Source organism: Stenella coeruleoalba (assembly GCF_951394435.1).
Source record: "Stenella coeruleoalba genome assembly, chromosome: 1".
Classification (NCBI taxonomy): Eukaryota; Metazoa; Chordata; class Mammalia; order Artiodactyla; family Delphinidae; genus Stenella; species Stenella coeruleoalba.
In genome coordinates, this window is record NC_137169.1 from 99,878,462 (window position 1) to 99,890,968 (window position 12,507).

At 45.7% G+C, this 12,507-nt stretch overlaps 2 protein-coding genes across 3 annotated transcripts in view; both read left to right on the plus strand.

The window, feature by feature from the left end:
- The window catches only part of HIPK1 (homeodomain interacting protein kinase 1), a 47,516-nt gene extending 41,010 nt beyond the window's left edge, over positions 1–6,506 (plus strand). For both annotated transcript variants that reach the window (XM_079904476.1, XM_079904475.1), the window contains exons 15-16: positions 496–626; positions 1,710–6,506. In XM_079904476.1, coding sequence (XP_079760602.1) covers positions 496–626; positions 1,710–2,198 — 620 coding nt within the window. In that variant the 3' untranslated portion in view covers positions 2,199–6,506. The remainder of the gene's footprint in view (positions 1–495; positions 627–1,709) is intronic.
- Positions 6,507–7,182: 676 nt separating this feature from the next.
- Positions 7,183–11,455, plus strand: OLFML3 (olfactomedin like 3). Its single transcript, XM_079936546.1, has 3 exons — positions 7,183–8,659; positions 9,366–9,651; positions 9,964–11,455. The coding sequence occupies exons 1-3, from the start codon at positions 8,546–8,548 to the stop codon at positions 10,782–10,784; spliced, it is 1,221 nt and encodes a 406-aa protein (XP_079792672.1). The 5' UTR covers positions 7,183–8,545; the 3' UTR covers positions 10,785–11,455.
- The last annotated feature ends 1,052 nt before the right edge of the window (positions 11,456–12,507 follow it).

Sequence of the window (12,507 nt, forward strand, 5' to 3'; positions counted from 1 at the left end):
TTATATTCAGCTGCAGTTTCTTAGAATTTGAAGACAGTGAATGCCCAACAAGATATAATCTTGTCTTCCTTTAAACCCTTTGACACCTAAATGTTCCTAAATATTACCAATATCTTACTCAGCTTCACATTGTCATTTCTGTACTTGTTTAATCCCTTCCTACATAAACTCTAGGCTCCTTGAGAGCAGGGACCATGTCTTACTTGTGTTTATATTTCTAATAGTACCTTTCACATTACTGGAGATTAGATAATATTTACTGAAGTGAACCTTTTGAAGATCTTTATGGAGCTTTGTAGAAAGACAGAAAAGAAATGGATAATACAGTTTTTGTTCTTCTAGTGTAAATGTAATTGAGGAAATAAGATACACATGAAACCTTAACTCTTGCAAACCTCATACAAACATGGACTGATTAATATGATGCCATCTGAGGTTTAGCTCAGTGATACTGAGTCCACGTCTGCTCATAACTAAAGCCTGACCCTTTCTTAGGTCTCCTGAGCAGTAAGACCAAGCCAGTGGCTTCAGTGAGCGGGCAGTCATCTGGATGCTGTATCACCCCCACAGGTTATCGAGCTCAGCGCGGGGGGACCAGCGCAGCACAGCCACTCAACCTTAGCCAGGTAAGCACTAGGGGCTGCTGCCTTCTGTTTGGGGCCCCCGCTATTGTTACTCTCTGGAGAACCCTGCTTCTGGCTGGACTGCTGAATAAAGCCAAATGAAGTCCCTTTTGTGTCAAACAATTTGGTGTTCCATGGCCTGTGTCATATCTGTATGTGTTGTGTCTCTTCATTCCCTCTGTAAATGTGTTCAGAATGTACGTTCCAGGTTTTCCATCAGACCTCCCTAGTCTATCCTGGAAGATGAGAGAAATGTGTGGAATTTAGAAAGTGCCTAGGATGCTTTAGTTCTTGCCTCGTTCTGCACCACCACATGCATTGAGACTAGATTCTCTTTCTTTATCTCCTGGGTCATAAATAACCTGAGCCTTACTCTGTTTACTTGAAGCAAGAGACAGTGAAAAAGCTTTCTGGATACTTAATCAACTGGTTCTAGTCTTACATGGTGCTTGAGTCTGGGATTTGGGGCTTTTTTCCCCCATCTGATCCTCTGATGGGGTGGGGAGGGTCACTATTCTATTTGTGTTCACTTTTTCCTCAGCTGAAATTCTGGTGCTTGTATGATGTCTACTAGTAGTGAGAAAGTGTAAATATGAGGGTGTAACTCTGTGGTTGTGTGTGTGTGAGAGAGAGAGAGCACATGCAGGTGCAAATGTAAGTTTGAGTTAGTGCATGTGTCTTGGGCTCCACAGTTCAAGAGGGATATGAAAAACTTAGAGGAGAGCAAGAGAAAACAATGGCAAGGAAGAAAGGTTAGGAAAAATTCAGTCACTGATGCCAGAATAGGGTGAGTTGAGTCGACAGTTATTTACTTGCAGGAGTGAGTAACCCTATGAACTCTTGATTTCCCCCTTTCCTCTGTCATACTTGAGAGCAAACTGCTGCTGTCTGGGCTGGGTTACGATCTATTCTGCCAGGAGGCAGAGGGATGGATGGCTGACTTCTGACAGCATTGCCAGTCTGGGAGATTCTGTGCTATGGCAGCCCAGAAGCAGTATGAGTTAGAACCTCAACTCTCAAATTGGCCTTTGGTGCCCTGAGCCAGGGTGACCTCAAGATTCCTCACTTCCTTCTTCCTCCTTCCAGAACCAGCAATCATCATCAGCTCCAACCTCGCAAGAGAGAAGCAGCAACCCTGCCCCCCGCAGGCAGCAGGCGTTTGTGGCCCCGCTCTCCCAAGCCCCTTACGCCTTCCAGCATGGCAGCCCACTACATTCGACTGGGCACCCACACCTGGCCCCAGCCCCTGCTCACCTGCCAAGCCAGCCTCACCTGTATACGTATGCTGCCCCCACTTCTGCTGCTGCATTGGGCTCCACCAGCTCCATTGCTCATCTCTTCTCCCCGCAGGGCTCCTCAAGGCATGCTGCAGCGTATACTACCCACCCTAGCACTCTGGTGCACCAGGTCCCTGTCAGTGTTGGGCCCAGTCTCCTCACTTCTGCCAGCGTGGCCCCTGCTCAGTACCAACACCAATTTGCCACCCAGTCTTACATTGGGTCTTCCCGAGGCTCAACCATTTACACTGGATACCCACTGAGCCCTACCAAGATCAGCCAGTATTCTTACTTGTAGTTGGTGAGTATGAGGGAGGAGGGGTCAGAGTTCTTAATGGGCTGTGATGAGCTCCTCCCTCACCCTCTCCTGAAACTCCTTAGCCAGCAACTTGCTCTGCAGGGGCCCACTGAAGCAGATGGCTTTTCTCTGGGGAACCTGTCTCAGTGTTGACTGCATTGTTGTAGTCTCCCAAAGTCTGCCCTATTTTTTAATTCTTTATTTTTGTGACAGCATTTTTGGTATTTGGAAGAGTTCAGATGCCCATCATCTGCAGTTACCAAGGAAGAGAGATCATTCTGAAGTTAACCTTTGAAAAATATTTTCTCTCTCTGACTTGATTTCTATAAATGCTTTTAAAAACAAGTGAAGTTCCTCTTTATTTAACTTTATTTTATTGTAATCGCTGGTCAGAGGAAAAATGCTGATAGAAGGACTTGAAATCTGATAACAAGAAAAGAAAAATCATTACTTTCTGCTTGTTTAAAAACCAAGACTTAATTGCTTATCTTAAGAGCAGCTTGCACAAGTCTGTATTTTACTATCTTGCATTTCTCCTCAAAATTTTACCTTTGCTAATGGGACGTTTAAGCTTACAGTGTTTCAATTTTGTTTTCATGTCATGTTATATTTAGTGGGAAATTGTTATTTTTGCAAAACTGGTTACATACTACTCTCTGTTACTGTTGGGATTCTCTCAGTTGCTCCTGTGTTTATTATTAAAGTAGTGTTAAAAAGGCAGCTCACCATTTGCTGGTAACTTAGTGTGAGAGAATCCATACCTACCGTGAAAGCACCAGGTATTCTTTCTAAATGAACCCTGTGCATTCTTTTTAAATTATTTTTAAAAAGTCCTTCTCTCTCTGATTTAGCTTAAATTTTATTATTGGAAAAGCCATTAAGGTGGTTATTATTGTATGGTGGTAGTTGTTTTATTATATGCAAAATCTCTTTGTATTATGCGATACTGGCATTGATGAGCTTTGCCTAAAGGTTGTTGGCATCGATGAGCTTTGCCTGAATATTAGTATGAATTTTCAATAATACACCTCTTTCTCTCTTTGCCTCAGCTCTCCCTTCATTCTATGTGATTTATTTGGGGAGAAAGCTAAAGGATCTGAAACCGGATAAGAAACGTTGTGTATAGCTTTTATACTTTAAAGTAGCTTTCTTTGTATGCCAGCAGCAAATTGAATGCTCTCTTATTAAGACTTATATAATAAGTGCATGTAGGAATTGCAAAAAATATTTTAAAAATTTATTACTGAATTTAAAAATATTTTAGAAGTTTTGTAATGGTGGTGTTTTAATATTTTGCATAATTAAATATGTACATATTGATTAGAAGACTATAACAAGCAATTTTTCCTGCTAACCCAAAATGTTATTTGTAATCAGATGTGTAGTGATTACACTTGAATTGTGTATTTAGTGTGTTTCTGATCCTCCAGTGTTACCCCGGAGATGGAATTGATGTCTCCATTGTATTTAAACCAAAATGAACTGATACTTGTTGGAATGTATGTGAACTAATTGCAATTATATTAGAGCATATTACTGTAGTGCTGAGTGAGCAGGGGCATTGCCTGCAAGGAGAGGAGACCCTTGGAATTGTTTTGCACAGGTGTGTCTGGTGAGGAGTTGTTCAGTGTGTGTCTCTTCCTTCCCTTTCTCCTCTTTCCCTTATTGTAGTGCCTTATATGATAATGTAGTGGTTAATAGAGTTTACAGTGAGCTTGCCTTAGGACGGACCAGCAAGCCCCCGTGGACCCTAAGCTGTTCACTGGGATTTATCAGAACAGGATTAATAGCTGTGTTGTGTATATGCATTGTTCTCAGTTTCCCTGCCGACACTGAAAAATAAAAACAGCAGCTTCTCTTTTTTACTGCCACCTCTACCCCTTTCCATTTTGGATTCTCAGCCGAGTTCTCACAGAAGCATTTTCCCCATGTGGCTCTCTCACTGTGCATTGCTACCTTGCTTCTGTGAGAATTCGGGAAGCAGGTGAGAGGAGTCAAGCCAATATTAAATATGCATTTTTTTTCTTTCTTTTTTTTTAAGTATGTGCAATCACTTTTAGATGAGATTTATTTTTTCCTTTTCCCATGTGGCAGTCCTTCCTGCAAATAGTTGATATTCCTAGTAAAATATTTGCTTGTTGAAAAAAACATGTAACAGATGTGTTTATACCAAAGAGCCTGTTGTATTGCTTCCCACATCCCCAATACTATGAGGAGGAGTTTTGTGAAGCCGCTGGTGACAGGGAACTCAAAGAAAGGTTTCTTAGCCGGTGAAGAATATTTAGAAGGAACCAAAGCCTGTTGAGCCATCGGGCTTTTGAGGTTTCTTTTTAACAACTTGTGTATTCTTGGGGCCCTTCAAACTGTGAAAGTGTCCTTGTACTCTCAGCTCCTACACGGATCTGGGTCAAGTAGAGAGTACTGGGGATGGCAAAGTTCCTGCCCATTAAAGATTTGGGGGAAGAAGGTTAACCCTAAGATGTAGACATGTTCCATCTGAACTGAAAATTATGTATTTGAGGGATAAGTCTAGGACTGGTTCTTTGTAGAGATGGTGTCAAGGAGGTGCAGGATGGAGATGGGAGATTTCATGGAGCCTGGTCGGCAAGCTCTGTACCAGGTTGAACACCGAGGAGCTGTCAAGGTATTTGGAATTTCTTCATTGTAAGGAGGAAGGGCTTTCAAGATGGGGCAGATAGTCAGTATAGCCTACCAGGAACATGTTGGTGTTTTCTACTTTTTTTTTTTTTATCATTATTTTGTGTTTTCAGCATTATATTGATCAAGATACCCAAGCAGTTTGTATAGTTTCTGTCACTAGTGTTATACAGTTTTCTGGTCAGTGTGTGCAATCTTTGTGTCTCTTTTTGCCAAGCGCATTCTCATTTTCATGCTCAAAGGCAGATCTAGTTTCTAATGTAAATATTTTTTGTTCCTTATCTTTACAAGGGATAAGATTTGTTGTTTTTGTAAGAAATGAGATGCAGGAAAAAAACACTCCACTCCTGCTCACCCTACCCCCCCACCCTCAGTCCAGTAAGTGGATACCACTTAAGATAGGAGTCTTCACGGGGAGAAGACAATACCAAGAGCTTATATTGTTACCATAATCACCTTACTAGCAGTGTGTGGCTTTAAGAATTTTAGAGATCTTCAGTATTAGTTTTGCAAATTGGCATTTCAGATTTACCAAGATAAAAATCTATCTGTGTCTGCTGAATGTGTATGTGCTCAGTGTGGCTTTAGATTCTGTCTCTGGGGCTTAACATTGCTGGCCCTGACAGGATGGGGGAAGCTCCAAGAATAAAGTGAGCAGCTGGCCCAGGTCACAGTGGCCTGACCTCAGACCAGCTTAAGGCTTTAAGTCCTGTCAGAACTTGTATTTCCAGCTTCTCCCCTTCAGGGTGAGAGAGAAAATGGGAAGGGTTAGGTACAGCCACTCTAGGCTCATCTGGACACTTGATCACTCTGGAGTTTTTAGTAGCTTCCAGGAAGTGATACTATGGTCAGTGCTCAGCTAAAATCCCAGCCCCAGGAATGAGAACTTCATTTAAACAGTTCTGACCATCCATCGTCCTCCACTAGAGGGGCTAAACTTGACTGCCCTTAGCCAGGCAAGCGCAGTAGTGTGTGTTTTATTCAGCATTATTATGCAAAAACCCACTGGTTAGGATGGTTTGCTTTAGGATAGGAAATGAAATTGCCTCTCAGTGACAGGAATGACCCAAGCCTGCTTCCTGTTTCAATTTTTTTTTTTTAACTGATGGATGGTGCAGCATGTCTACATGGTTGTTCGTTGCTAAACTTTATATAATACGTGGTTTTGATTCAGCTTGAAAAATAATCTCACTACATGTAGCAGTACATTTTATGTACATTATATGTAACGTTAGTATTTCTGCTTTGAATCCTTGATATTGCAATGGAATTCCAAGTTTATTAAATGTATTTGATATGCTAGTTATTGTGTGCGATTTAAACTTTTTTTGCTTTCTCCCTTTTCTGGTTGTGCGCTTCCTTTTATGACAAGCCTCTAGAAACAGTTTCTGAGAATTACTGAGCTATGTTTGTAATGCAGATGTACTTAGGGAGTATGTAAAATAATCATTTTAACAAAAAGAAATAGATATTTAAAATTTAATACTAACTACGGGAAAAGGGTCCATTGTGTAAAAACATAGTTTATCTTTGGATTCAATGTTTGTCTTTGGTTTTACAAAGTAGCTTGTATTTTCAGTATTTTCTACATAATATGGTAAAATGTAGAGCAATTGCAATGCATCAATAAAATGGGTAAATTTTCTGATTCATGTGGCTGTTTTTGACTTCTCTTATAGGGGTACAAAGGGGATCAACAATTGGCATCTTTGGAGTGACTAAAGACATTGCATCTGAACACCAATAGAGTGTTAGAGACAACTTCATTCTTCATACAAATCTCCGCCCCAGAAATAAATAGGGGTCGGTAGGGAATACTTCCCAAGAATGGAGTGTCCAGGGCCCTAACTTAAGATCATCTGGATCTGGCCCTTTGAAAGATGCAGAAACTTCTGACACAGGCTAATTAAACTTTGCTTCCTAGCATGTTCCACCAAACATCTAAAGTACCAGAATGCAAATAAGAATAACCACAAGACGATGCTATTTTCCCCTCCTTTCAGAAAGCTGCACTGTTAGAAGAATCGTTTTTTTTTTCTTCTTATAACATCTTTATTGGAGTATAATTGCTTTACAATGGTGTGTTAGTTTTTGCTGTATAACAAAGTGAATCAGCTATACATATACATATACATATATCCCCATATCTCCTCCCTATCCCACCCCTCTAGATGGTCGCATCTCCCTGTGCTATGCGGCTGCTTTCCACTAGCTGGCTGTTTTACATTTGGTAGTGTGTATATGTCCATGCCACTCTCTCACTTCATCCCAGCTTACCCTTCCCCCTCCCCATGTCCTCAAGTCCAAGGAGTAGTTTTTTTTTTTTCTTTAGAGGAGGACTTTGGCTCAGATTTCTCTTAAGTGAGTGATTAAAGTAAAATTTCTCCTGATAAAGAATTAGAGATTTGTCTAGATTCATCACTGCGGGGCTCTGAATAAATGCTATGCTCATTTGACTTCTTTTGACGCATGTGTTTCAGGACAAGTCTGTCTTACAGTGGCCATTAATTTTTTGGGCTCCTGTAGTCATAGTTGGGATATGGAAATGAGAAACATTTAGAAACACCCTTTTGGGCCATAACCAAGAGAAGTTATCAATAGTCTGTTCTCTCCCATTAGTAGGGAAGTCAGAGTACGTTTATTTTGATTTAGACTGCAACATATATATTTTTCATTTTTTTTTTTCCTAAATAAATGAATGTAAAATTAGTGTGAACTCACTGAACACTCCCTAGTTTGGGTAAGAGAATATGCCTAGAAACTTTCAGGCAAAGGAAAACTGTATATAGAAAGACTGCAGTCAGTCTCACTTCCAGATAATCAAGAATTAATTTACTAATTTCTCAATGACCTGTTTTGGGTTTTTTGGTTTTTGTTTTTTAGTTTTAATCTCAGATACATTCTCTTTCTTAGGCTAAATCAGAGAGAGATTGGGATAGCCCCATAAGTAATTGGATAGTCCGTGGGGAAAGCTGCATTTTAATCATGAAAACCCCTGTAAATTAAATCTACTTGGCTTGCTTTGTGGGAAATTTTCCACTGGAGGTGAACTTGGTTTCCCTATTAATTCTGAGATGACACCAGGTGCTTAGCACAAGATGGCGCCAGTGAGCTGTAGAAGAAGGTACTACAGACTTGACCACTGTGGCCTTTCTTCCCACCCCTTCCCCTCAAACCTCATCTCCCCTGCTTCCAGCTTCCACTAAAGGCAGAAAACAATCCATGCTGTTATTGCTGGGAAAGGAAAGGATTAACGAAGGATGGTTCTTAAGTCAGCATTGGAAGCATTCTAAAGCAGGAATAGAGTTTGTTAAATTTCCTCCGGGGCCTCTGCCTCCCCCTGCTAGCTCCTTTCCCTGGGTGACTGCCCAGAAGGCCTTTGCCCTAGGGTTTCCGATCTCCTTCTCCTCTCCTGGGGAGCCCACGGCCTAGGCGGGAGGCGGTTAAGCCTTCTGGCTGCTCTGCAATAGGGCCATCTGTGTTTGATCAATCCAAGCGGAAAGGAGGGGGTGGGGCCCGTAAAGAGACTGTGAAAGCATTCCAGAGTAGTGAGAGAGCCCCGAGATCCTGCAAGAGAGAAGGCACCGCCCCCAGCCCGGCCTCCGAAGCTAACCCGCTGGCTTGAGTGGAAGAGGCCGTGTGCACACGACTACACACTTGGTCTACCCTGGCCCTACTCTCCCGCAGCCATGGGGCCCCGCACCCCGCTCCTTATCTTGTTCCTTTTGTCTTGGTCGGGACCCCTTCGAGGACAGCAGCACCACCTTGTGGAGTATATGGAACGCCGACTAGCTGCCTTAGAGGTAGGTGTCTCCTTTCTCTTCTGGCCCAGCCTGGAAGGATTCCACATCTCCTGTTGATTCAACCAGTTTGTCAGGGATATGGGGATGACAAATTAGGGCTCTCGTAAGAACCTCCAGAAAACTCCATCTTTTAATAAGAGGATCCTCAAAATTGCAAGTCCTCCTCTTTCCCCACATACAGAAAGCAATTCCAAAGCAAATAGACCTTTGTGTTTCACCCCTGGGCTTAGATGGGATAAGGGAAGAGAGTGGAAATTGAGAGCTAGAATTATGGGAATGCATCTCAGGATGAGCTGATGATTCTTTTAAAAGCTGGAAGTTCTCAGAGAATCTGCAACTTTCTGCCTTTTTAACAGCTTGGAGTCTGTAGCATCCTAATTCCCAAGAAAAGGATCGTATAATGGAGCAGAGGTCCCTTCTCACCCTCATGCACTTAGACTGCCCTAGAGGCTCAGAGAAGTCAGTGGCACTGCTCACAGCACGGCCGGAGGATGCAAAGTCGGGATGGGGGCCTAGATGGATCTTAGCTGAGCTCTTTGCGCATTTTAGCATCTTGAACATTTGGTTTTCTCTCTGTGGAGGTTGAAGGGGATGCTGATGCCTGGCTGAGTTTTGCTTTTTCCCATTCCTGACTCCCTGGTTGGGCCTCTCCCTGCCTGAGAGTTGTAACCCTTCGGCCTTCCTTCCTGCTGCCCCATCCCTTTAGGAACGGCTGGCCCAGTGCCAGGACCAGAGTAGTCGGCATGCTGCTGAGCTGCGGGATTTCAAGAACAAGATGCTGCCGCTGTTGGAGGTGGCCGAGAAGGAGCGGGAGGCACTCAGAACTGAGGCTGACACCATCTCTGGGAGAGTGGACCGTCTGGAGCGGGAAGTAGACTATCTGGAGACCCAGAACCCAGCCCTACCCTGTGTAGAGGTTGATGAGAAGGTGACTGGAGGCCCTGGGGCCAAAGGCAAGGGCAGAAGAAACGAGAAGTACGATATGGTGACAGGTAAGCAATCTGAAACAGACCCCTGTATTCTTCCTTGGTTCTTCCCCTTTTTTCTCCTTATCCCAGTCCATTTGGCTCTGTCTTCTAGAATCTGTTTTAGGGAAATCTCTGTACTATGAGGTTCATTAAGGAGAGTTTCTGGGGACCCAGGCCTCTGTGGTGCTCTTTGCCCCAATCCTCCATGAGAGTGGAGGTGTCCACTGGGCAAAGGCCCAACTGTTCTCCAAATAGCCCACCCTGGGGGGTTCCTGCAGTGAGCATCTAACTCTTGCCTGTTTTTCCTTGTCCTGTGCTTTTCTCCTTTCCCACCAGACTGTGGCTACACAATCTCTCAGGTGAGATCAATGAAGATCCTGAAGCGGTTTGGTGGCCCAGCTGGTCTGTGGACCAAGGATCCACTGGGGCCAGCAGAGAAGATCTACGTGTTAGATGGGACCCAGAATGACACAGCCTTTGTCTTCCCAAGGCTGCGTGACTTCACCCTTGCCATGGCTGCCCGGAAAGCTTCCCGAGTCCGGGTGCCCTTCCCCTGGGTAGGCACGGGCCAGCTGGTATATGGTGGCTTTCTTTACTATGCCCGGAGGCCCCCTGGAGGACCTGGAGGGGGCGGTGAGTTGGAGAACACTTTGCAGCTCATCAAATTCCACCTGGCAAACCGAACAGTGGTGGACAGTTCAGTATTCCCAGCAGAGGGTTTGATCCCCCCGTACGGGCTGACGGCAGACACGTACATAGACCTGGCGGCTGATGAGGAGGGCCTTTGGGCTGTCTATGCCACCCGGGAGGACGACAGGCACTTGTGTCTGGCCAAGTTAGACCCGCAGACACTGGACACAGAGCAGCAGTGGGACACACCATGTCCCAGAGAGAATGCTGAGGCTGCCTTTGTCATCTGTGGGACCCTATACGTTGTTTATAATACCCGCCCTGCCAGTCGGGCCCGCATCCAGTGCTCCTTTGATGCCAGTGGCACCCTGACCCCTGAAAGAGCAGCACTCCCTTATTTCCCCCGCCGATATGGTGCCCACGCCAGCCTCCGCTATAACCCCCGAGAGCGCCAGCTTTATGCCTGGGATGATGGCTACCAGATTGTCTATAAGCTGGAGATGAGGAAGAAAGAGGAAGAAGTTTGAGGGAGCTAGTCTTGTGTTTTGAATCTCTTTCACCTCCATACATTTATATCCCGACTAAATTTCCTGCTCGTCATTCAGGGCAAGTTGTGATTCACATCTCATATTTTCAGCCAATGGAAGCCAAATTCTCATTGCCCCTTCATTTCACATGGGACTCCAGATCTCGAGGAATCCTTTTAGAGCTAAAAGAGAGAAAGCCCTAAATGTTCACTCCTCTCTTGCCCCATGTCAGCAGATTTCAGGCCGATGAAAGATGAGCCAGTTCCAGAGCTCTGACCCTTATACATATGGAGGCGACCCTAGTGAACAGGCAACAGAATATTTCTTGCCTCAGTGCGAGTCAGGGGAGAGAGAGGGCTAGGAGGAGATGTTAGACTCTGCCCTCTCTCCCTTCTCCCTTCAGTGCCCTAGAGGATGGGACTCGTTCTGTACTGCAGCGTTTTGCATTAAAAGGAAAATCCACTGCTCCTTGCCTGTGTTTGTTTGGGGTAGCCCTCAGATCAGATTTCTCCCCGTGATCGTCCATCTTCTCCTCTGCCACATCCCCGCTCCTTAAGCCGCATTAGGAACTTGGCTGGGCTCCCTTGCCTAGCGAGAGGGGCTTCTCCAGTTTCAGACTTCACTGGGAGGTGCCTGGGGAGGCGGCAGAATCCCAGCACTTCCAGAGGCTGGGGCAAAAGCCCCCGGTGCCCACCGTCCTCCACAGCAGCCCTCCCAGAACCACCAGCGGCACCACGCCTCCGGCTGCGAGACTGGGGCCCAGGGGCACAGCTTCCAATTCCAATTCTCCGAGGTTTTGATGCAGACAGTGGGGTTTAGTCGAATGTGGAAACCAGAGCCCTGAATGCGTGTGGGTTCTGTAAGAACTTTAAGCCTCACCTCTGAAGTGGACTCTGCCCCCAGGACCGGAACCCCACTCCCATCTCCAGCATCAAGCTCATCACCAGGGCCAGGTTGCACAATCGCGCTTGGTCTGAACCGCTCTGATTTTCCTGCTGCCACGGCGTCTGCGGTTTGAGCGAGGAGGAGGGGCAGTGACCACGTCCCAGATGTTAGTCTTACCAGTTTCCCAACACATCCCTCCCGCCACCCTCCTCACCCCCACTTACCTACCCCAGTCCTGGAACCTGGCTGAAGTCTGTCCAGAAGTCCCGGAAACTTAACCCTTTCCTGCCTAGCACTCTGGCCTCTGGGCTGCAATTGCAGAAGGCCATCTGGGGAAGGGAGAAGGGAGAAAGGACAGGAGGAGACCCCGGTTTCGGACTCCAGTCTCTAGGCATCTGCTGAGCTCTGTACCAGGCCCCGCTCCAGCCTCATCCCCATGTCCAACTCTCCGGAGCAAGGCCATCTGATGGACAAGATCCACTGCTTAGACTGTGAAGTTGACCTCAAGCAGCCCTGGGAGTCCTCCTGGTTATTTACCCCTTGCGGGGGGAGGAGAAAGGGACCCGGTCTTCTCCCCCCACCCCTCCCCCACCCCCGGGGTAGGGTGGATCAGTCAGGACCCTGTGATCCTCCTTTTGTCTTCTTCCCTCCCCAGGCAGAGCTGCTCCTGACGTAGGTTGGCGAGGCAGGGGAAATGAAAGGCAGTGAAGCACCTCACAAAGACGCTATTGTGGGGAGCCTGGGCGGGCGGAGGCTCGCTCCCATTCAGTTCTCTCTAATATGGGGCTGGCAGCAGTAATCACCGCCTGTCAGCCCACAGAGGGGTCTGCCCACGGAA